Raw genomic sequence first — 25,542 nt, forward strand, 5'->3', positions numbered from 1 at the left:
TATAGTATCATTTTATTTTAAAATCAGTAAGATACGTTGAAAATAGCAGAGTAGGAGTAAGGAGACTTTTCTTTTACTAGACGTGTGGTTTTGGCAATTTGTTTTATCTTTTAGGGCTAAAGTTTCTCTATTTAGTGGGACTGATGACCGCCTCACCTATATATGAACTTTTCTCAGGGTCAGCTAAGGTATAGACAAAAGCACTTTGAAATTTTAAGTATTCTGTAAGTATAGAATAGTTTTATTATCCTGAATATTTGTTCCTGGAGTTTTCTTCACTAATTATTTTGAGCCCGTGGTTCTGAAACCTGGTGAGAATTCTTATAAAGTCTGATGAGGGATCCCAGTTACTAGATCAGAATTCTGGAGTTGGAACCTACAAATCTGGAGTTTTGTTTTGTTAGTTTTTATTTTGAACTAATCTCACACTTGTGAAAATAGGTTAGGGTTCCCTTAGGCTCTTCACCCAGCTTCCTCAGATGTTAATAATATTTTACCCAAACACAATGATCAAAATCAGAAAGTAAACACTTAACACAATCCTGTTAACTGAGTTACAGCTCAGTGCAAATTGTGTCAGTTCCATTTTTTTAGCCAGGATCCAGTTAAGGATTTTATATTTCATTTTGTTGTCTTATCTCCTCATACTCCTCCATTTTAGAATGATTCTTCAATCTTTGACATTTTCCTCTTTGTAGCATACTGGGCAGTTATTTTGTAGTGCTCAGTTGCTAAGTCGTGTCCATCTCTGCAACCCCATGGACTGTAGCCCACCAGGCTTCTCTGTCCATGGCATTTTCCAGGCAAGAATACTGGAGTGGATTGCCATTTCTTCCTCCAGGGGATCTTCCTGACCCAGGAATTGAACCTATGTCTCCTGCGTTTCCTGCATTGGCAGGCAAATTCTTTACCACTGAGCCACCTGGGAAGTGCCTTATTTTGCAGAATGTCTCTCAATTTGGAATTTTTATTTTTAACAAACAAGCTTCTAATGAAACCTGACTCACATGTTTAGGAATTACTGATCAAAACTAACCAAATGTTTGTTCTTTGTAATATCCCTTATATACCATTTTAGAATGTTTAATAAACTGATATGACTTCATTATTTCTAAGAACCAATGTTCTATGTAAGTAACCATAGGATATTTGTGTGTGCACATATATATAAACTATATATTTTATATAAAATATATATTTTTTAAACTCAGAATTATGTCAGTAAAGAATGACTTCAAGTTTTAGAATAAACCTTTTTTCTACAGAAGAAATGTAGCTTTTTTGAACAGAATGGTCGTGTGTGTAAGTATTTGGACCTCAGAAATTTAGTAGGAAACTATTGTATTTGAAATATTTCTTGCAAAGTTAGAATTTGAAAAATACTTTTGCATGGGTTAATGATAGTTTATGAATTAAGATTTATTCCAGGCCTATACAATAGTATTGGAAGAAAATGCAGAATATAAGAAAAATAAATTTTGAAGGTATTTTTGTTTGTTAGTACATTTTTCAAATAATGTAATGAAGGTTTACCTTAGGTATTATCAGTTTAGTTCAGTCGCTCAGTCATGTTCGACTCTTTGCGACACCATGGACTGCAGCACACCAGGCCTCCCTGTCTGTCACCAGCTCCTGGAGTTTACTCAGACTCATGTCCATTGAGTTGGTGATGCCATCCAACCATCTCATCCTCTGTCGTCCGCTTCTCCTCTGGCCTTCAGTCTTTCCTGGCATCAGAGTCTTTTCAAATGAGTCAGTTCACATCAGGTAGCCAAAGTATTGGAGTTTCAGCTTCAGAATCAGTCCTTCCAATGAATATTCACGACTCATTTCCTTTGGGATGGACTGATTGGATCTCCTTGCAGTCCAAGGGACTCTCAAGAGTCTTCTCCAACACGACAGTTCAAAAGCATCAATTCTTTGGCACTCAGCTTTCTTTATAGTCCAACTCTCACATCCATACGTGACTACTGGAAAAACCACAGCCTTGACTAGATGGACCTTTGTTGGCAAAGGAGTGTCTCTGCTTTTTAATATAAGGTATTAAAACACTTATATCTAATTTATCCACCTCCACCAAAAAGAGGTGTTCAAGACTAATTTGGTAGCACTTAGTATTTTTTTTAGCACTTAGTATTTAGTTAATGTTTATTTATAAAAATATTATTTAAGCAGCTTAGTTTAGTGTCCTTAGAGTGAAAACTTATTTACTTTATCTACTAGAAAGGCAAAGTACAATCTCTTCATAGTCATAAAGTTTTAAATCTCTCTGCTCCTGATTTCATTGAAGTTTTTATTGAGTGGGATTTGAGTCTTTAAGCAGCAATATAGATAACATATCAGATTATATATTTCACATACAGAATTTATTTAGCATACCAAACACTAATAACATTTGCCTTTTTAAGCACTGTACTGAAGGGTATTTATGGGCCTTGATCTGCATTTCATGGGAAGTCATTATTAACAGCTTTTTTGCCACTAGTGTTGTCCTCATCTACAAACCAGTCTAAATTATGTTTGAGTTTGGCGATGGAGAGCAGATGAGGGAGTGCATGAAAACTGTATTTCTATGAATCATTTTTAGTTTGAGTTATCCCTTACCTTGCCATTGAAGATCACCTGTCCAAGTGCCTTAGGTTATATTAAATAATCAGAAGTAACACAAAGGTTACTCTCAGAAGGAGATTGTTACTTGAAGAGAAAAGCATGATAGGAGACTTCTGGGAAACCAGTGTCTTGTTTCTTGATCTAGGAGCTGGTTATACATTTATGTTCAATTTGAGAAAACTCACTGCGCTATATACTCTTTTGATATGTGCACTTCTCTGAATTTACGTTATACTGTAGTATTAGTACACTTTTTAAGGGAAACTGAGGGATTGCATTTGGGACCATTTTGAGATTTTCATATCTGTGGGATATCCATGTGGATATGTCTTATCAGCAGTTGGTTATATGAATCTGAAGTTGAGGAAAGGTCTGAATGAGAGATAACAGATCTGAGAATCTTCAGCTTCTAAGTGGTTGTTATGAATGGATTAAATTTCCTAGGAATAGTATGTAGAGAAGAAAGAAGTCTAAAGACACAACTTTGAGAAATACCAAAGTTTAAAGGACTGGCAAAAAAAAAACTGAATCCTGCTGAAAAATGGATTACTTCTTCAAAGTAAAGAAGAACCAAAGAAGTTTAGTGAGAACCAGAAGAATGTTGTGTCATGAATCTGAGGGTGGAGACCAGGAAAAATTAGTTATGTGTTAGTAGATAAAATTTTTTTTAATTTCCGTCGGATTTAGCATTACAAGGGTCATTGGTGGCCTTAAACATTAGGAGGTCAGTCTTTGGAGTGAGGCATACTATCAATATGACTTTAAACAAGTAATTTAATTTTTCTAAGCCTCAGTTTCCTCTTCTTGTATAATTTGCCTCTCAGAACTATATGAACGCAAAGTTAGAGAATGCATATAAAGTCAGCAGAGGTTGACTCAGTAAACATTGAGTAAATGGAAGCTCTGAATATGGAAAGTTGTTTTTAGAGTTCTGATTATAGTGGATTGACGAGTGAAAGGAACAGTATAAGTGACTCTGAGAGCTGTGGATAAGGAGGGAAGAACAAGATGATGTGGTAACTAATAGTAGATATTACCTCAAGGGAGATTTTTATTTTAGGAGAGAAACCAGAGTAAAGGAAGAGGGCCTGGAATTTAGAGAGATGACCTGTGTAAACAGAGGGGATAGAGTATGGCTGTGGGTAGTTCCTTAATGTTGTGTCAGAGTATCCTTTTATACTTTCTCTGATTTCCTGGTTTCAGTGTAAACTGTATGTTTACTGTATGTCATTTATTTCACATACTCAGAAAAGTACAAGTGAGATAACCAAGTAAAAATTACCATTATCATGTTGAAAGTGGTGATCAAGCCAATATGAGAATACCCTGGGAATTAATCATTCTAGAATTTTTCCTCACCTCATATCTCATTATCCAGTCAATAACCAAGTCTATTGTTTCTGCTTCCAAAATGAAAAATTATGTATCTTTCTTGACTTCTTCATCCACCCTACCATGGTCCTGTATTTCATTCTTCATTTCTCACCTGAAATTGGCAGCCTTATTGCTGGTTTCCCTCATTTACATTTCATTTCCTTCTAGTTGCATTGTTTCCTTGTTTAAAATTATTTCCCCCCAATTTTATTGAGATGTAATTGACATATCACAGTGTATTCATTTATGGTGTACAGTATAGTGATTTGATGTATGTATATATTGTGAAACTGTTACCACAATAAGTTTGTTAACATCTGTCACCTCACATAGTTATATATATTTTTTCTTGTGATAAGAACTTTTAAGGTTTACTCTCTCAGTGACTGTCAGATGTTTAACTCAATATTATTATCTATAGTCACCAGGCTGTACATTACATCTCTAGAATTTGTTTAAAATTCTTACATCTTCCGGTTGCTTTACTGTTTCTTATCCATTCAAAATATCTCCATGCCATTTGTTGTCAGTGCTGAGCAAGACAGATTTCTTTTCAATTTCTGCCCTATGGAGCTTAAAGATGGCCTTAGACTAAAACATTAACTCCTTGCGTGTAAGACAGGGTCTTCTATGACCTTGACCCAGCTCTTGCTGTAGTATACTTTGTGTGGTCCTAGCAATTCATGGGGTCGCAAAGAGTCAGACACGACTGAGCAACTGAACTGAACTGAACATGCTCTTATTGTTGCATATTCTCACATATCCTGTGGTATCCCCCTGTCTGGAATGTACCCAGTCTTTTCTTTCACTACTTGTTGGGCTCCCTTTCATCTTTCAGTTCCCTGTCTCAAACACTGTCTTTTCTGTAAAGCCTTCTTTACTCTTCAGTAAATATAAGCATTTCTTCCTTTGTCTTCACGTTACATCTTGTTCTAACTTCCTGTTTATTTTAGCTGAGATCATATTCTAACAATGGTATGTAAGGTTAGGAACCTTATCGACTTTACCTTAAAATCCTAGAACCCAGGAAAGTGCCTGGCATGTCACAGTTAGATGTAGTTACCATTAGTTGAGGAACTACTATGTGTTAAAGGCTGCGCTCAGACATACATTATCCCACTTAATTCTCAACAAAAATATGGCTCCAGATATTGCAGTATCCCTGTTTTACAGGCAAGGACACTATCAAGTAATTTCCCCAGTGTCACACAAGGACAGGTAAATGGTCACATCAGGCTTTTATATTTTTGAAATTACGATTTCAAAGTAGATACTTTTAACCTTCAAGTTTTCCCACATTAGTAAATAACTATTGAAAAGAAACTTGATATATTTCGAATATATCATGACTGAATATAATCGGGAAGCTTTCTATGTTTTGAATATAGATATCTAAAATAGAACTTTCCTAATAGTGATCATGTCATCTCATCTCTTGAACTAGATAAGAAAATGTGGGCTGTACTTATGTATTTCTGTCTTTCATCAGGAAACAAACATAGAAAACACATTTTCATTTTAGACATTTACATTCAATATGTGTTAATGTACATATATATGTGTATATATTAGAGACAGGTAAATGTATGCATACTGTAGAAATATAAAAATTCTTTAGAAAGATAGAGTGTAGCTAAGAAAAGCCTTAAGTGAAATAATCAAAGAACTATTAATTGTTTAAGTAAGGGGAAAACTGCTATAGTGTAGAAACAAGTGGAGACTTGAAGAATAGGTGGGATTCAAAGAAATTAAGTGGAATTTGAAATAAAAAGAAGTAGAAGGAAAAAGAATCCCTCATTGCAAATCTATCCAAGATAATAAAATAAATGAATTATGTTAATTCTTAAATAATTAAATCACCTGACATTTTTCTCATGAAAAATAATCATGAGCCTAAAGAAACAAGAGATAGAATTTAACTATTATTTCTAAACTTGAAATATGTTAACTGTATTATTGGTTTCTATTTGTTCCATTGGAATAGAGTTTATCATTTGAAAATATCATTTTTTATTTCATGATAAATAGCATCTTTGAAAGTTGAACATTCAAGGGATAAAAAACAGAAGAAAGTTGATGACTGAGATCTTACTGTGACCAAAAATGGAGAAATACAAAGAGATCTTAGTGTTTACTCTTTTTCTCTTAAAACAGCAAACTCATTATTACATTGGGTAAGAAACAAAAGAGAAAGAATGAGTCTTCAGATGAAATATCTGATGCAGAGCAGATGACACAGCATGCATTCAAAGAGGAAGACTCTCAAGTGAGTATAAAATTTTTTTCTGAGAAATGAAGCACTGGCAGATTTAGATAGCATAATATTGTTTTATGGATATTTATACTGTAGTTTAGTGGTAAAAGTACATTTTATTTTCATAGAAATTATATGACAAAACATTATTACAGTATGGTCCTACAGTGTTAGACCTGGGAGGAAACTTACACGTCCTCTTCAAACCCTCTCAGTTTTAAGATAATGAGACTGAAGCCCAAGAGAGTTTAAGTAACAATCCAAAGACCCTGGTGGCTTTTAGCATGGCAAGTATCTAGTGATATTATTACCCTGTACTTATAGAGCATTATTAAATGAATTTAATGATGGAGATACTAATTTTAAAAGTCAAATACAAATGATAAAGCAAATGGGTTGAATCATTCTTGGAGATAATTTCTTTGGTCTGCTTCTACTGAGGAAAAGATAAACAGGTATATTAAAAATCCCCTAAAGCAGACAGAAATACTGTGCATTTTTCTTTTTTATTTTTTTAATAGCTGTATATTCAAAATAACCTTGTGAAGTTAAAAAATTATATAGTGAAGGTCATAATAATTCAGGCCACCCTCTGCTCTCTAATAATTAAAGTATAACCCTAGGCCGTAGGGGTGGTGGCAGTTGTTGCATTATGGGGCCAGAAAGCCCCTGAATGGCCTTTCTTCTTCCTTATGCAGCTTCTTATCCAATGGGAGAGTAGTGGCTCAAGGCTCCTGGGCTGCTGCAAGAGTTGAGGTAAGGGCAGTGACTGAAGCTCCTGATATTATATGGCCTGGCTTTTTCTTCATATGTTATCCTTAACTTAGGCAAACTTATCATTATTCAATATGAGAAAATGTAGTTAAATTTTTACTAAAATAATGCTGGCCATTTTTCCATTATGTAATTACCAAACAATGAAATGGTAGAATAGGTTAACATGCATATTTCTTCCATGCCTTTCACAGTACTTAACTAGGTTGCTTCGACAAGTGTTTTGCTTTAACATGAAAATTTTAATGGAGAAGGAAAGAAATATTTTCTGGTAAACAATCATAAATCTGTATTATTGATATATTTAAATATATTAATATATAAATTATGTATAAATATCTAAAAGTAGTTTTCAACCACAGTGGATTGTCAAGATTTGAAGGCTTGAAAAGTAATTGAAGGTTTAGCGTGAAGTGAAAAATTTTAAAATATGGTTATGATATTTAATTTTTTACCTGATAGAGAATAATTCAGTAATCTAACTATATTTAGAGACTTAAATTATTTTTTAAGCCCCTATAGCACATTTTAGCACATTTTATTAGGTCTATGATAGGAAACAAATGGTATGTTATCATAATGAAATGTTTAGTCATTTAAGAACATAATGTTTCTGACCTCTTATGTAAAGTGCTGTTGATTGAAGCCTTTAAAACATTAAGGAAAAGTTAGAAAAAAGAAATTTGAAGAAATAGCTTGTCACTTTTAAGTTGTCCTTTGGAAAATACTATGGAGAAAAAGAAAGCCAAAGCAACCCACATTGGCCTAAAATATGGACATTCAAATTAGTTCTGTATTTTTAAGGTAGTGAAACTGTTCTGTAACAGGGAAAGCTAATTGGTAAGAGTAGCACCTTACTTCTCTTTGCTGAATATGTATCTAAATGCTGTAGTGGAATGTAAGTTTTGGTGAAATCAGTTTTTAAATTGCTCATAGACTGATAAAAATCTTCGTAGAATGAGGGAGCAGTTTACAGTATGTGGCTCTCATTCCTTCTTATAAAGAATTACCTGACTGTGCATTTTTGTGAGTTAAAACAATTCTTTCAGGCCACTTGTTTACTACTTACTAAGGATTGTGTATGGCATTTCAAAGTACCTGACCTAAGTGATCAGAAAGGAAACTTTAATGTTGAAATCATCTATAGAATCTTCTAAAAGTGTACCAAATTATTACCAGACTTCATTATATAAACTATTTGTGCCTAATGAGATGTAACATTCATAATATATGTTATTGTTAGAATAATAAGTGTCCTGAATGGTTATTAAATTAAGATATTTTTCAGCATTAAGAACTGATGCCTGTAATAGAATTCCAAACATTTCTTTAGCCTGGTATTAGAGATCCATAGACTTTTCTCTCCCAGGGAATAATAAATGTTTCATATCTTTTCCAAAAGAGGATTTGGGAGAATTGGGTTTCTATAAGTCCCTTGGGCTTCCTCAGTGGTTCAGTAAAGAATCCTCTTGTAGTGCAGGAGCCCCCAGGAGATACAGGTTAGATCCCTGGGTCAGGAAGATCCCCTGGAGAAGGAAATGGCAACCCACTCCAGTATTCTTGCCTGGGAAATTCCATGGACGAAGGAGCCTGGCAGGCTACAGTCCGTGGGTTCGCAAGAGTAGGACACGACTTAACAAGTAAACAAAACAAAAGCCAGTATATTTCTTAGAGTGAACTCCCCAGCCTTTATGGGTGTCCCTGGTGGCTAAGATGGTAAAGAATCTTTCTGCAGTGCAGGTGACCCATGTTCAGTCCCTTCTATATAATTTTTGTATGCCACCTTCCTGCCTCCCATAGTGACAATTGTCACCTTGAGTTCTGAAAATATAAATAAATTCATGGCTAAGAGATGGTGACCCATTCTAATTGAAGCATGGAGTTTTCTACTACGTTCACCTGAGCTGCCTCACCACAGTAGTGCCTTTCTTTCTCTCAATATTCCACTACTTTCAAGAGAAGAGGCACTGCAGCCTTTCTGAATACAAGGAAGTTTGTCCCTACACTGCTGCACTGATTGAGTTTTGTTATGGCAATGGTAGCATGAAAGACCTACCACATTGAAGACATTGGCAGAAACCAAAAGGAGACCACATAGGTTATTCTGTTAGTTGCATTTTGGGGAAATGTTATGGGAGCTACTGAATACACAGAAGACTAGTAAAAGGAAGAAGGAATGTTGAGTAGTAGAACAGTTGACTGAGGTATCTCCATCCATGAGATTTTAAGGAGGTACACAAAATTAAACCTAAGTCCTTTGGGATTTTCAGGCAATTGTATAATTTGTTTTTTAGTGGGAACATCAAATATTAGATTTTTAGGGAGGTAAGTAAAGCCATGTGCATTTGATACTTGCTTTTAAATTATTTAGATTATTTTAAAATCATGTTACTACACAGAATACTTTCTGAAAAGCTTTCTTCCATTTTTATGATAGTGCTGTTATTTATTTCTAAGGGAAGCTAGTAAAGGCAGTAAAACAATGGTTCCTCCTTCATTCACATTTAAGTTTTTAGTAGATTTCATACTTTGTTATTTTGTGTATCTCTTTTAAAACATTTTATGTTATTTGGTTTTTTTCTGTTTTAAACACAGGTTCATGGGCTTTGTGTCAAAGTTTTAATTTCTTTTAGTTTTACAACCCTGATATTAAACCAGTATTCATCTGATGACTTTCTAGGTTTGAAGCAAAAACTGTGCTAGTATTAATATTTTAAAATACATGCTTCCCAATCTGTAAAATAGTTAAATAAAAAGACCTTTTTATTGTTAACAAATTCAAAAGAAAACTAATAAAGGTATTATTGTTAATCATTCTTACTTGACATTTTAGGAAGTAAAACTAAAGATAACTAAAGATTGCAAATCTTTGGCAAAGTGAAAATTATAATCTTCCTTTAAAAGTAAAAATGAGAAAAGATGAATGCAGAATACAGTTTTGAAAATTTAATGTACAAAATTGTCACATGACCCTTTAAAATAAATCATGTGAATATGATCCTTATCATTCATTACAGAAAAGAAGATCAAATCGACAAATTAAAAGGAAAAAATATGCAGAAGATGCAGAAGGGAAGCAATCTGAAGAAGAGATTAAAGGCTCTATGAAAATAAAAAAGAATTCAGCTCCTTTACCTGGCGAACAGCCTTTACAGTTATTTGTGGTAAGACAGATTTTGGGTTATATGACAGAAAACATTTTAAACCAATGTAAATTAAAAATCTTCATTATCTTTCCTCCTAAAACCTACATCAACTTTTCCTCCTAGGTTCCATATTATAGTTAATAGAACCATTAGTTATGTGGATCAGAAACCTAGGTATTTGTTCTCTTTTTTATCTTTACTTCTTGACATTCAATTTTTTGCCTTCTAAATATATTTTCCTGTGACTCCTCCAAACTCTGTTTTTTGTGGAGTGTTTCTAAATTGCAAGTCTAATTACAGTACTTTTCTTGAAAACTCCTCTAACGGTGTCCTAAATCAGAAACAAATGAAAATGCACTTTTTACAGCTTATAAAGCCTTTCGTATGGATTTTTTTGGCCCTATGTCCTTCCACTTCTCTCTAAACTCTCAGTCCTCTGGTTTGATGAACACAGTTGTCTCAATGCCATATTTTGACACCTTTATGTCTTTACATATGCATTTTCCTCTTTGTAGAGTTCTTTTACTCTCCCTTATCTGGACTGTAACCCAGCTACTCATTTCCTTGCTGAATCATCTGACACCTTGAACAAGTACTAATCTTCTCTATGCCTGAGCTTTCTAATCTGCAGAATGTAAACTATTGAGAATAATGCATAAGAGATTAAAAAGCCCAATATGTTTACTATGGTGGTGATGCCAGTGATGATGAGGACAGTAACAACAATTGATTTTTTTCATTTTGTATTTCTAACATTTAACATGGTCCCTGACATGTTAAATAAGTGTTTGTTGGATTTTAGTATATTTATAGACATACAGAGTGGCAACTGAAATGTTTTCAGAATGTATCATCATACTTTTTTTCCTCCTCCACATAGGAGAATCCAAGTGAAGAAGATGCTGCAATTGTGGACAAGATACTATCTTCTAGAACTATAAAAAAGGAAGTAGGTAGTGATACATCATTACATTCTATACTTTATATTCCATGGCCTGATTGTAAAACTCATAATTATTGAATCTTTTTCTTAGATATCACCTGGAGTGATGATTGATACAGAAGAATTTTTTGTAAAATACAAGAATTAGTAAGTATTTAAGATAGAAAAATAATAGAAAGATATTTCAATATGAATTAATATTTTGAATATATTAAGTTAAATTATTTTTTAATCTGTATTTTAAAGTATTTGTTACTGCATGAACTTAAAAATCATTAAAAAGTGAATAGACTTAGAAAACTTTTCATGTTGAAATTGAGTAGCTTTTTTTCCCAGAAAACTACTTACTAACATCAAAATGCAGGAATATTTATAAATGATGCTTTTGGAAATAATAGACATTTTCTATCATATTATACTGTTAAACTTTTCAGATTATGTTCAACTTTTAGTATGCTTTGGTGAAAGAAAGTATTTTAAATAAAATTACATTGCTTTCAAAACAAGTTTGCTTTCTGGTCATGACAAAACTGTTATAATGAAAAAATGAATGAAAAGTCACATCTTTGTTATCCTTATTATTCAGTTTACCATTCTGTGTAGTGATCACAGTGGCTTTATTTTAGAAATTATATGAGAGTCTGTTGACATTAAATGAAATGATGAACAGCCTATTTAGAAAGTTGAAGATAATATTTTTAGAGGCCATGATTAAAAATAAATCTAAAAACAAAACATGATTTCTATATCATTCTAATATGCTACTTTATAAAATTTTAGCTCTTATCTTCACTGTGAATGGGCCACAGAACAGCAGCTTCTGAAAGACAAAAGGATCCAGCAGAAAATCAAACGATTCAAATTGAGACAAGCACAAAGAGCACATTTTTTTGCAGACGTAAGAAGAAAAAGACTATTATGTGTTGAACTCTGAATACATGTCATATTATGTATCAAAAACTTAACTATTATTCATTTTAATTCTTAGGCTTCTACTTTTGATATTTGACTATAAATGATATCTACCTATTTTCCCCCTAAATTTAGCTTGTGAGTGAAGTAGCTCAGTCATGTCCGACTGTTTGCAACCCCATAGACTGCAGCCTACCACTCTCCTCTGTCCATGGGATTTTCCAGGCAAGAGTACTGGAGTGGGTTGCCATTTCCTTCTCCAGAGGATCTTCCCAACCCAGGGATCAAACCCGAGTTGCCGCATTGTAGGCAGACGCTTTACTGTCTGAGCCACCAGGGAAGCCCTAAACTTAGTTTGGAAAGTAGCTAAAACAGGAACACTAATAAATGAGAATGATAGCTATCTCCTGTATTTTAAAGTTAACATTTATTTCAATACCTTTTAGAGTTGAATGTGAGTGTGTTAATATCTTAAAGTATTTTATCAGCACACTTAAGTAATGGTGACATAGCAAATAAATGAAAAAGAAGATTTTTCAGTATATAAGATACTGCATATTTTCTATATCAGCTTTGTGTATGCATGAACAGAACATCATTGGAAAAATTCATTAACCTTTCCAGGCCTTTTTAAAAAGTCAGATATCCTTTCCTGCTCTAAACTTTTTAATTTTTCTTTTAATAGACTTTTTTAGAGCAGTTTTAGATTCATCTAATTATTTTAACTTTTTATTTGAAGTTAGTACTGGATATTCCCACATATATTTTAACTAGATTCCCTAAATGTTAACATTTTACCACATTTGCTTTCTCCTTCACATTAATTCTTCTGTCTCTGTGCACCTCTCTCCCTCTTTCTGCCTCTCTCTCCCATGTACATAATTTTTTTTTCTAAACCATTTGATAATTCTCAATTTCAGTATTTTCTAGAAGCCATTTTTCCATATTAATAGTACAGTTAACACAGACATGGTAATATTATCTCATCTATAGACCCGAATTCATATTCACTAATTGTTCCACTAGTATTTTTATAGAAAAAAATTATTTTAAGTATGTTTATGCTTATTCTGATCCAAAGTCTAGTTCTGCAGTGCATAATACATTTAGTTGGCATGTCTCCTTTAATCAGTATTTTTTTGTTTTCCATCCCTTGGACTTTTTTCTTTTTAAAGAACTTACGTGGTTTATTCTATAGCGTGTCCCTCAGTTTGGGGTTGACTTGATGTTTCCTCAGCTTCAGGTCATGCATTTTTTAAAATGAACACTACAGAAATGATGCATCAGCATTCTCAGTGAATCGTGTCAGGAGGTATATGATATCTATTTACCCAATTACTGGTAGTGTTAACTTTAATCACTAGATTATGTTAATATCTTATGGCAGATTTTTCCCCCTTGAAGCTATTTTTATTTTTTTTGTAATTGTAAAGTCTACTTCAAAAATTTGTTGATTGAAATGACCTATCAATTTATGGATGCTGGGAGGTCCTCAAAAATTTCTCACTTCCTCACTCTGGTAAATCTCTATTGAGCTGGTGGGGCTTACCAGGTGGCTCAGTGGTAAAGAATCCGCCAGCCAGTACTGGAGATGCAGAAGATGCGGGCTCAATCCCTGGGTCAGAATGATCCCCTGGAGAAGGAAATGGCAACCCATTCCTGTATTCTTGCCTGGAGAATCCTTGGACAGAGGAGCCTGGTGGGCTACAGTCCACAGACTCGACTTAGTGACTGAGCACACACAATGAGCAAAAGATTTTGGAAGTACTTAACTAATAATCTTTTAATTTTTTGTGAAGGTTAATTATTTTTAGTGTGCCTCAGGTACAAGATAAACTGGAGCTATGCAGATTTTCTTAGAGTCCTTTTTTACCATTCTGGTATTGGGAAGTGTGCTTTTATTACCAAGTGTGTCTTGTACATGGAAATGATAGTATTGATCAGGAATGGATTAAGATAATGAAAACTAAAGGCAGAGCCATGGAGTTCTGTAACATTTAGCAGTTAAACAGAGGAAGAGATGCAGCAAAGATAACTGAGATGGGCTTTGGAAGTAAGGCTTTCAGGCATGATTAGGAATTAGCTAAGCAGACCAGAGAAGGAACAGCGATCTATTCAGAAGAGAGAAAAATAAGTATAAAAACGAAGGTGTGACAGAGCATGTAATCTGAAAAGCATGTGGTTTTGTACTTTTGAAGCATAATATTTTGGGTATGGCTGTGTCAAGCAGTAGGAGATGAGCATAGAGGAAAATGTTTGAGCTTGTTCATTCCACAGAAACTAATGTGGGCTTGGTTCCCAAATAGGAGAGAGTCAGTAAAGAATTTGAAGCAAGGGAACAATATGTAAGATTTATATTTAAGAAAGAGTGGGAACATGAATCAAGATAATCAGTAGCAAACACTGGACGGTAGTGGAGGACAGAGGAGCCTGGCGTGCTACAGTCCGTTGGGTTGCAAAAAGTCAATATGACTTAGCTACTGAACAACAAGTGTGAAAATAAAGGGAGACAAAACAGTAGTTAGTGACTAGTTAGGAAGTTACTTGTAAAGATCCAAATAAGAAGACATGAGGCAGTGAGAATGAGAAAGGAGGAACCAATTTGAGTTATAAACAAAATTAGAACCTGTGTGAATCAATGAGTTAAGGGAGGTGGGAGATGAAAGGAGAAAAAGGATCTAAGACGGCTTCTCCATTGCTGGCTTGTGTAACTGGGAGTAGAGTGTGGCATGAAGTTGGTGCTGGGTTGGCCATTAGCCCAGTTAGAAACTACAGGCAGAAGTACAGGTTGAAGTGTAAATGAATGCAGTTGAGTGTGAGGTCGCTCAGACAGTTTGCGTTTAGTTAGGTAAGGGGATCTTGAGCACAAGAGCCAGCACCAGATAGTGTTTGATACAAATGAGAGAGGAGCCTTCAGGTCAGGTGATGGGTCTTCAACTCTTGGACCTGGTTATTACTGAGGAAAGTAGCACAAGAAAGGTAAAGGAAAGCCTCTTTTCCAAGTAGGAAATTTTAAAGGATACATCTTCTAGAGTAACTTACTTGTCTGAGGTGCCTCATTTTTTCAGTGCTGTTTAGTTGAGTTTTTTTTTTATACATAACTTGGTGATTCATAGTACAAACAAATCATAGAAATTTTTTAGAAATTAAAATGGAAGTATTCCATTTTTTGAAATTCAGTTACAGTCAAACTGAAGTGTTTGTCCTATAGTGAATAGCTAGTGATAAATTTGTCATTATTTCACTTTTGTTTTTCTACTTCTTTGTCAAATATCAATTAAGTTACTTTTAATTTTAGATGGAAGAAGAACCATTTAACCCAGACTACGTTGAAGTAGACAGAGTGTTAGAAGTCTCTTTTTGTGAAGATAAAGATACTGGCGAGGTAAATATTTGGTAGAAATACTTTCTGAGTAAGTAAGAAAAATCTAAAACCTTCCAGGTATTAAGACATTACTTTTTTTAGAGATAATGATCTAAAAACACTAAACAAAGTCTCATAAGTTTTTACCAGTAAAGATTAATATATTTAAATTGTTTCTGGGGATTCTCAGTTTAAACTGTTTCTTACTATTCTTTTTCAAATTAATCAAGTGAAAAAAACTTTCTTTTACAGCCTGTTATTTACTATTTAGTAAAGTGGTGCTCATTACCGTATGAAGATAGTACTTGGGAACTAAAAGAAGATGTAGATCTTGCAAAAATAGAAGAGTTTGAGCAATTGCAAGCTTCCAGGCCTGACACAAGACATTTGGTAAGAATATGCCTTATCATCATGAAATCTTAGATTTCCTTAATCAAGAGGTGTAGTGTGATTTTTGAATTTTGAATTTAGTCTGGTGTGCAATTAATACTGTATTTTTAAAATGACTACATAGTAAATAAAATTACTACATAGTATTTTATATATGTTAATTTAACTATTCCTCTAGTGGATACTCCAAGTTTTTTCTATTCTAAACAGTGCTACATTGAAACATGGAACCCTTTATAAGTGAAATCAGAAGTATTAATATAATTGTTTGGTCAGAACATATGTACATTTAAAATTTTTTATAAGAAGGGACTTCTCTGGTGGTCCAATGGCTAGGACTCCATGCTCCCAATGAAGGGGCCCTGCATTCAGGGGCCTGGATTCAATCCCTTGTTGGGAAACTAAGATCCCGCATGCTGCAATGACTACAACAACAAAAAAGATCCAACATGCTGCTGCGGCTAAGACTGGTGCAGCCAAATAAATTTTAAAAAATATTTTTAAATTTTTTGGTAAGTATTTCCTTTTAAATTTCCCTTCAGAAAAGTTTCAAATACTTCTACTTAATCTTGAATTTACTCAGGTCATTTATAAAAATGTCAAGGGTATCAGTTTCAGCTCTAAGCAGTGTTATTAATTCTCTGTCAAAGAAAAATCTTTAATATACCCACCTTTCCCTTGCTTTCTGTAAACCGGTTATTTCTCTATAACTGAATAGCTCTTCTACTTCCATAGTAGCTTTATTTTTAGAAAAACCTTTTGTATAGAATATTACTAAAGATCCACATAAATTAAGTACACTGGTTTCTTATTGATTCATCCTTGTCTCTCTTTGCTTTAAAAAAAAAAAACTGAATCAGTTATTGATTTTTCTAGTACAAAGACTACAGAATTCTAGAAAGTTATATGGCAAGTTGTGTTATTTTAATAATTACTTTTTTTTTTACTTAAAGCATAGGATTGTTACCATGTGAATCCAGTTTGCAGAACCAACCAAAAGAAATTCACAAAGAGATATACTATGATTTTAATTAAATATTTTGGCCAGTCCTCTTTCAAATGTAATTTGGGTATAGAAATTTCTTCACTAAAGAGGGATTTGGTATATGAAAAGACTAGAGGAGATCACTTTTCAATTAGAATCAGAATTAAGGAAGGCTGTTATGAAAAATGTGGAGATGTAAAATAAAAGAAGAAAGTTAATTGTTCTGTGGAAGAGACCATATTGTTTTTATAACAGTTTTTTTTCTGGTTGTCATTTTATTTTCTGGTCTTCTTAATCTGTCTCCCATTAATACCCATAGCTTATTACCAAGAGGATAGCAGCTCACCTCTTTTCCTTTTGTCTTCCAAGTGCCTTTTCTTGAGCCAGGAAAGGAAAGTGTTAAATAATTCAGGGAGGAGCAGTCTAAAGGATATTATGAAGAGGAAGAACTTTCTTTTTGGAGTGGGGTCCATATTTCAGTGGTAACCTGATCTCTAGCCTTATTAAGTAAGCTGTTTCTTAGATCAGTGGTTGTCCGTCAGAGGTGCTTATCAGTACCACTTTGGAACTTTACAAAAATTAGAGGTGCCTAGTTTCTGTATCCTTGCTCCAGAATCAGAATATCTCTGAGTGGACCCCAGGTGTTAAAAGTCGATTTTGATGCACATGGTGGGAAGAGCCACTGCCTTAGATACATTTGTAGTCTTTGGTAATGTAGCCAATAGAACTAATCCCTTCAGTTAAAGTAAAATCAATTTGACAAAAGTGCTAGTTTATCAAAGTCAAGTAATACAGGAGGTAAGTGATTTTTTTTTTTGCCAGTCTATTATTATTAAATAAAACAGAATATAAACATATTTTTGAACAAATGAAATTTGTTCCTAAACTAAGGAAATAGTGATTGGATTACTGAAAGGAAAATTATTAGAGAATATTATTTAATGTGGAAATTATTTTAAACAATAATTTAAAATACATTATAGTTAATTGTTTTAAAGTTCATTGGCTACTATTTAAGAAAATTTTTTTTTTTTAGTAAACCCTGAATATTTCATATTTGGGTGCTATTGTAAGATAGTACTTTTACAATTTATTTATAGTTGTTTCTGCAATGTAGAATACAATTTTCTGTGTACTGATCTTATGCAGTATTGGTAAAATCACTTCTTAGTTTGTATTTTTTCTAGATTTCACAGGATTTTCTGTATAGTCAAATCATATCTTCTGAAATTGATAAAGTTTCACTTCTTCCTTTTTAATCTTGATGACTTTTATTTCTTTTTCTTGCTTGATTACTCCTATTACAACCTATAGTACAGTGTTGAACAGAAGTGATGAGAGTGGACATCCTTGCCTTTTCTGATTTTAGGGAGAATGTATTCATTTTTTAACCAGGACATATGATAGATGGCTTTTTCATAGATGCATCTTATTAAGTTGAGGAAATTTCTCTCTATTCAAAATTTAATTAGAGTTTATTTATTAGGAATAAATGCTGAAGTTTTCAAATCCCCTTTTTTACATCAATCTGAGATTATCATAGGTTTTTTTAGCCTGATCAACACTGATTAATTTTCAAATTTAATCCACCTTCCATACCTGGGAAAAACCCCACTTGGTCATGCTGTATTACCCCTTTCATATGTTATTAGATTCCATTTGCTAAAATTTTGTTACGAATTTTTTATCTCTGTTTATACAGGATATTGGTCTCTAGCTTTCTTGTAATTCCTTTGTCTAATTTCAATATCAGAGTTTCACAGAATGAGTTGAGACTATGCCTTCCTTTTCAGTTTTCTGGAAGAGTTTATGTAAAACTTATTTGGTCCTTAGATGTTTGTAAAATTTCATCATAATGCCATATAATGTTACCCTTCTGTGATTATTTTAAAAACAGTGCTTTTACCATGTATGAGATGTATGGAAAATTTAAAAGTCTGAAATACTTCATTCATTTGTTTTTCCGCAAAGGATCGTCCTCCTCCTAATATTTGGAAAAAAATAGATCAATCCAGGGATTATAAAAATGGCAATCAACTCAGGGAATACCAACTGGAAGGACTCAACTGGCTCTTATTCAATTGGTACAATAGGTATGTAGTATGTATTAATAAAAAAAAAATTTTATGTGTGTTTTTAAAATGTGTTCCAAAATACGTTAAATGAAATTGATACTGATGTTGCTACATTATTACTATCATGGAGTCTTCATTATTGAGAGAAAAATTGTGGTTACCTCTGAAAGATAATGTACATTATAATTCAGAATTTTGACTACAGTTGCTTCCCTTAAATATGTAGCAATCAGAATAGAAGACAGTTGATATATTGATTCTTAATCAGATTTGAGATAGCTTTCTTAACATCATCAAACATCAACCATGTTATCAAATGTTTTTCAGCTTACACTACTGTCTGCCAGTAATTGAATCTAGTTACTAAGGTGTGAGCAGTTTCATCTAAACAGTTAAATAAGTCTGTAATATACATCTTCAAGGAAGCAAATTTTCAGTAATTGTTAAGGAATAGAATACGAAATATAAGAACCTAGTAATGAATTACCCCCACTTATTATAATTTTCCAAACTGTTTAAAAAACTTTTCGGCATATTTCAGTTCAGTTCAGTTCAGTTCAGTTCAGTCGCTCAGTCGTGTCCAACTCTTTGCGACCCCATGAATCACAGCACGCCAGGCCTCCCTGTCCATCACCAACTCCCGGAGTTCACTCATATTATGTCACCTTTTTTTAGTGAGATGGAAAATTAATTGCAAAAGAAGTAAAAAATGGTATCTTGATTGATAAAAAAGTCTGATTATGTATATAAAAGAGCAAATGAAGGTACTATTATTAGTAATGGTAGCAAAATTTTATGACACTTGTTCAGAATCATTCTTCTGTGTTTCTACTTGTCACACGGTTCTTCTGTTTCACTAAGTAACAGTGAGTCATGAGTCCATGGCAGTGGTGCATCCATCAACTTCATCAGATGGAGTTAGGGGGATCTGTTATCCCACACAGTGCTCTTTCCCCTTGTTTATATTTTCTAAGCGTTATCATTTTTCCCAAGAGAATCTTCCTGGTAAAATAGTCAACAAAATTTTAATTGTCTTCTCTTATCAGTACCCTTTCTCAGTTGCTTGTTTTAAACTTGTACTACCTTCCTGAAGCACTTTATCAGAACCCTACCCCCTCCACTCTCTATATATGACTGCTTCTTAGAGACGTCTAGGACCAGTAGTTGAATTCATTCAGATTGTTGCCTGCCCTCACACCCAAGCCTAAAATTGTATCTCCATCCTTAGCCATTCATGCCTCTGTCCTCCTATCAGAAGTTAAACGGCGCCTCCCCAGAACCAAGACTGACGCTACAACCTCAACTCTTGATAGGCATCGCATCCAGTCTTCAGAACCTCACTTCAATCACTTATCAGCCTTCTCTGTTATATCTTCAAACTATCCCATTAAGACTAATGCCATCCCTTCAGTCTGTGAACAAATTTGGGTTTAACCTATATATAAAAATTTTAAAGGAAAGGATTAATCTCTTAGCTCTGTTTTTCCTTCTAGCTACCTTGATCCCTCTTCCAAGGTAGAGGTCTAGGAAGTATAGCCATCATGAACTCTTCCTGTTTTCTTATCTCCAATTCTCCTTAAATCTGTTGTTTGGATTTTAATTCTGTATCATATCTGAAACTCTTAATTTTCTAATTCACAATGTTTTTTCAGCCTTAAATTGCTGTCTCTGCTGCATTGGATAGTAGTTCTAGTCCTTTTTTAAACTTTTCTCCCATTCTCACTTCCAGCAGCTTCCATAGCGTTAACACTCCAGCTCTCCAGTACCTCTGTAGCTATTCCCTTCAGTAGTCTTTCCTGGTTCTGCTTCCTCTGCCTACCCTTTCAGTGTTTGTTTTTTTTTTTTTTTCTTTCCCAACGTTTGATTTTTTGCTGTCTTCTCATATTACGTGTTTGTTCTGCCTAAGCCAAACTTTATACCAACCCCCATGTCTTCACTTATCAGTAACATCTCTAAGGCGTTAATTCAAGCCCATGTTTGTTTGCTTCTTGCTTCCTTAATGTCTGTCTCAGTGATATTTTAAACACAACAAATTCACAATTAACCTTATTATTTCCTGTTTCCTCCATATCAGACTTATTCTTCTGCATTTTACATCTTAGTTAAGAATAATACAGCTTACTTAGTCACCCAAATTTAAATCTGACTGTCATCCTACACTCCATATATCTGATTGATCATTAAGTCCAGATCATTCTAACATGTAGTTAACTTTAGAATCAGTTTTCTCTTGATCCCTCCTACCTTAGTCCAAAGGTCCACTATTCTTTGCTCTATTATTTTGGTACTTTCCCAATTACTGTCCCAACTTCAAATCACCTTACCTTCTACTATTCCCATGGCACAAGAGTCGGCTTCAAGTACAAACCTAATCTCTTCAGGTTTCTTCAACAATGTTCAGTGACTCCCGTCTCAATAAAATGATGTCCATAACCTTTATTTATGACCCCTGCTTATCTTAGTAATATCCCTTCCTTTACCTTTCCCTCAAAACCATATTAAACTACTGTTGCCTCCCAGTTAATTGTATTCTTGACACTTGTACCCCTTTGCTCTGCCCTCTGGCAAAACCCTGCTCATTACTGACCTCCTCTCTGAAGGCAGTCTTACTTCTCTCTAGATACAGTTAGATACTCACCTGAGCTTCCATAATGAACTTAACACTGATGATTCTTAATTGGCCATATATCACAATCATCTGTGCAGCTTATTTTAAAAATTTCAGTTGCTTTTATCCTACTTTGCACATTGAATCAGAATGTAAAGGAGAAGGCCATAGGTAATTGTTTCTTAGGCTGTTCCAGTACATAGGCAGAATTGAAAACCAGTTCTTTAATTTGTGCTTCTGTGATAGCACGTTGCATGATTATTTATTTATGTCTGCTTTTCTAATAGATACAAGCCCCTGGAAGGCAGAGAACATGTTCTTTATATATATATCTCCTTGAGATAAGAAGGCATTTAATGAATGTTTCCTGAATAAATAACATTTAGTTTGCTTTGTTCTTGCCATATTGTTCTTTTAGAAACTCAAGTATCTAACAGGTGGTATCTTTATTTTGGAGCTACAAAAAAACTATAGTTTTCCCTTTGCAATACTATAATAAAATTATAATATTTAACCAAATCTGCACTTCAGAAACTTTCACGTTTTTATAAATGCAAGTATTTTAACCTGATCGCTCTGCTTTTTTTATATTTATCTTTTAAAACATTGTAGTATACAGAAAACCCAAAATATACATGGGTAATATATTTGTTTATTTCAGACGAAACTGCATTTTAGCAGATGAAATGGGTCTTGGCAAAACCATTCAATCAATTACATTCCTCTACGAAATCCTTCTGACTGGTATAAGAGGACCTTTCCTGATTATTGCTCCACTTTCTACTATTGCAAACTGGGAGAGAGAATTTCGTACGTGGACTGATATTAATGTTGTGGTTTATCATGGGAGCCTGATTAGCAGACAAATGATACAGCAATATGAGATGTACTTCAGGGACTCACAGGTGTGTTATTGGTGATTTTGTTTGTTGTTTGAAAGGCCAGATTTTAAAAAGATAAGCATTACATATTAATTACTTTCAAATTTGTAATAGATTTTAATTGCCTCCTTAGATCTTAGTTTGATCTATTTATTCATGATATTTTACAATACATTTTAGTAGCTGAAGAAAGAAATGACAAAAGTAGGCAAGTTCACACTGTAGTTTACTGGAAGGAAGTATGCTGATTTATACAATCATTACAAATTTGATTTTATACTTTTTAGCTAGAATAATTGTTTTATTAATTGTTTTAAATATAAATTTATTTTAAAAATAATAACTGTCTCTTTGATCATCTTCCAGTTTTTTCCCTCCATTTAAAAAATATACTTCTTCACTGACCACCATGGGTCTGAATGCCCATTGGGGTGAAACCGTAGGTTGTCTTGTGTGTTCAGTGAGTTTTGATGTTGGACATTTTGGGTTGTTTTGTATATTGGTACACACATACCTCTGTATCTTTCTTCCCTCGCTTTGATGGTTTTCTTCTCCATATTCTAGTGGTAATTTTGACCACTTACTCTTTAGGAAGGGATACCTCTTTTTCTGCTAAATATACAGATCATAAAATTGAGATGACATTATATGAAAGAATTTCCTAGTAGAAGGTTAAGTTTAGAAAACATGAAATGCCAAGTTGCAGTTTTGACTAGTAATTGGACTCTTCTTAGGTGAAACTTTTACTAAGAAATAAGAAACAAGAGTTAACTGAAACACATTTCACACAAAATTGTGCTGTTTCATTAGAAAAGATTATGGCACTCTGCCTCAATATAGTACCTTAATATTTTATTTTCTTTTATTGATTCTTAACATTTTATAAGGATCATTATAACATATGGCCAGGTCATGAGATATGATATAGGTTAAGGTAAGATAAAGTGCATAGCCTTTTACCTTTGCCTACCAGTTATAACTGATTTTCTACTTATTTAAGGCTGAATATCAGTAAAATTAACTTTCTTCTACTTTAATGTTTGAAGCAACTAGATTTCTATGAAATTAGGCATGTCTGTAATCAGTTCTACTGAAAATTATCAACTTTGCATTTTTGGAGCCTATGACAACTTAAGTTGTTTGATTTCCTTCCATAGTGTTTTATTATTCTTAATTGCACATTTGTAGAATTTTAGAGCTATATGACATCATTAAAACCATTTACTCTAGCTTTTTAAAGGTATTTTTAAAATATTAGAAGTTTAAGATTTAATATGTATTTCATGAGTTTGGTATAAATGTAATAGCCAGAAAGCTGAAAGATTCCTGTTGTGTTATAAACTGAATAGTATGTATTAAATTGTATTTTATGGTAAACGTTATACATTTTAGAATATTGCGTGGAGGGTTTAAAATTTCCAGAGTTAAGGATGTTTCATGTAATGAGATAAATAGATCTATACTTTAAATATAGAAATAAGTTTCAGAGTTAACTCTTTCAAATATATATATATTTTAAATTAAATGAACATTTAACTTTTGCTTTTTTCCAAATTATTAAATAATTTGAAATCACAGAAGTGGCAAAATTATGCTGTAATTTTCTGAATTGCACTGGAAAAAGTAACAGATAATAACACTAATATCTACAGACATTTATTGAGTATTTACCATGTGCCATGCATTATGCTCAACAGTTTACGTGTAATATTTCATGTAATCTTTGTAATAGCTACCTTGTAAATAGGTGAGATCTTCCTCATTTACAAATGAGGAAGCTGAAGTAAAAAGAAGTGATACTGTTTTCCCTAAAATCATAGAGCAAAACTGGTATTAATAAACCCAAGTCAGACTCAAGAACCTTTGTTTTTAAACAGTACAATATCACTGGAACTGAGTGCATCGTATCCTGGGTTTTTAGAGCTGTATAGACTTATATTTTGTACCTATTCTAATATTCTGCTGGAGTTATTGTTCAGCTTAATGGCCAGTATATGCAATCAATATGAATTGTTCTAAAATTACTGTAATTTAAGTTGATAGGAATTGAAAATCTAAATCAGATCACATGATCTTTCTTAACCCTTAATTTCTCCTAATTATTTATAATTTTCAATGCCATTTAAACATTCTCTTCACTTGGATTCTAGGACTTTATTCTGGTCCTGTATCACTTTCCTTTTGAAGCCCCTTTAAGTGATTCCTTCTTGTCTTATCTAAACTTGGGGGTGACCCAGGGCTCAGTCTTCTACTTTTTATATCCATACTCGTTTCATCAGAGATTTCATTTGGTCACACAACTTAATTACTATCTGTACTGCAGGAAACTCCCAAATCAATATCACCAATTCTAACCTCTTTCCTAAATGTGAGTCATATGCAAATGCCTACTCAGTTACTCCACTTGAATATCTAATAGACATCTCAAACATAACATGTCCAAAACTGAAATCCTGCATTTCCTCATGGTAGTAAATGGCAACCCCAGCTTCTAGTTGTTTGATCCCAAAAGTTTAGTCAAAACTTGAATCCTCTCTTAAACTCACTCCATTCCTATCCGTTAGTAAATCCTGTTGGTTCCACCTTCAAATTAAATCCAGAATTGGCCTACATTGATGATGGAGGCCTCCAAATCTCATGGCCTCCATTGATGATCTCTTGTTTGACTTACAACAACTGCCTCTTAACTGGTTTCTATGATCCTGTCCTTGGCCTTTTTCAGACTATTTTTTACCAGAACAGCCAAATAATTCTTTTAAAATATGTCAAATCATGATACTTCTTGTCTCAAAACCCTCTAATAGCTTCTTGCTCAAAGTAAAAGCCAAGAGTCCTCACCACAGCTTTCAAGACCCTATACAGCCTCATCCCCTCCATTCACTGGATTTTAGTCACTGGATTTCTTGCTAATATTTGAATACTGCCAAAGATATTCCCATGTTATGGCATTCACATTCTCTGTTTCTACCTAGAATGCTTCCTGGTCCAGATCTCTAGATATCAACATACCTTCCTCCCTGATCTTCAGGACTTGGCTCAAACGTCACTTCTTAGTGATGGCCTCCCAGCCATTGTAAATAGAGTTGGAATGGTCACCTCCAAGGCTGTACTTCCCATACACATCCCTGTGTTATCTGAGTCTGTGACCTTTATTACTTTCTAACATAATTTCTTTGATTTTGTTTTTTAATTTGGAGGTTTCTTTTTTCCTTAATGGCTATGTTCT

General features: G+C 33.6%; 1 protein-coding gene across 4 annotated transcripts in view; it reads left to right on the forward strand.

The window, feature by feature from the left end:
* CHD9 (chromodomain helicase DNA binding protein 9) overlaps positions 1-25,542 on the forward strand; it is a 128,845-nt gene that overhangs the window by 46,122 nt on the left and 57,181 nt on the right. For all 4 annotated transcript variants that reach the window (XM_068992604.1, XM_068992605.1, XM_068992606.1 and 1 more), the window contains exons 3-11: positions 6,139-6,250; positions 10,030-10,176; positions 11,039-11,107; positions 11,193-11,248; positions 11,882-11,999; positions 15,312-15,398; positions 15,630-15,767; positions 18,724-18,845; positions 22,097-22,340. In XM_068992604.1, coding sequence (XP_068848705.1) covers positions 6,139-6,250; positions 10,030-10,176; positions 11,039-11,107; positions 11,193-11,248; positions 11,882-11,999; positions 15,312-15,398; positions 15,630-15,767; positions 18,724-18,845; positions 22,097-22,340 — 1,093 coding nt within the window. The remainder of the gene's footprint in view (positions 1-6,138; positions 6,251-10,029; positions 10,177-11,038; positions 11,108-11,192; positions 11,249-11,881; positions 12,000-15,311; positions 15,399-15,629; positions 15,768-18,723; positions 18,846-22,096; positions 22,341-25,542) is intronic.

Source organism: Capricornis sumatraensis, chromosome 20 (genome assembly GCF_032405125.1).
Source record: "Capricornis sumatraensis isolate serow.1 chromosome 20, serow.2, whole genome shotgun sequence".
Lineage (NCBI taxonomy): Eukaryota > Metazoa > Chordata > Mammalia > Artiodactyla > Bovidae > Capricornis > Capricornis sumatraensis.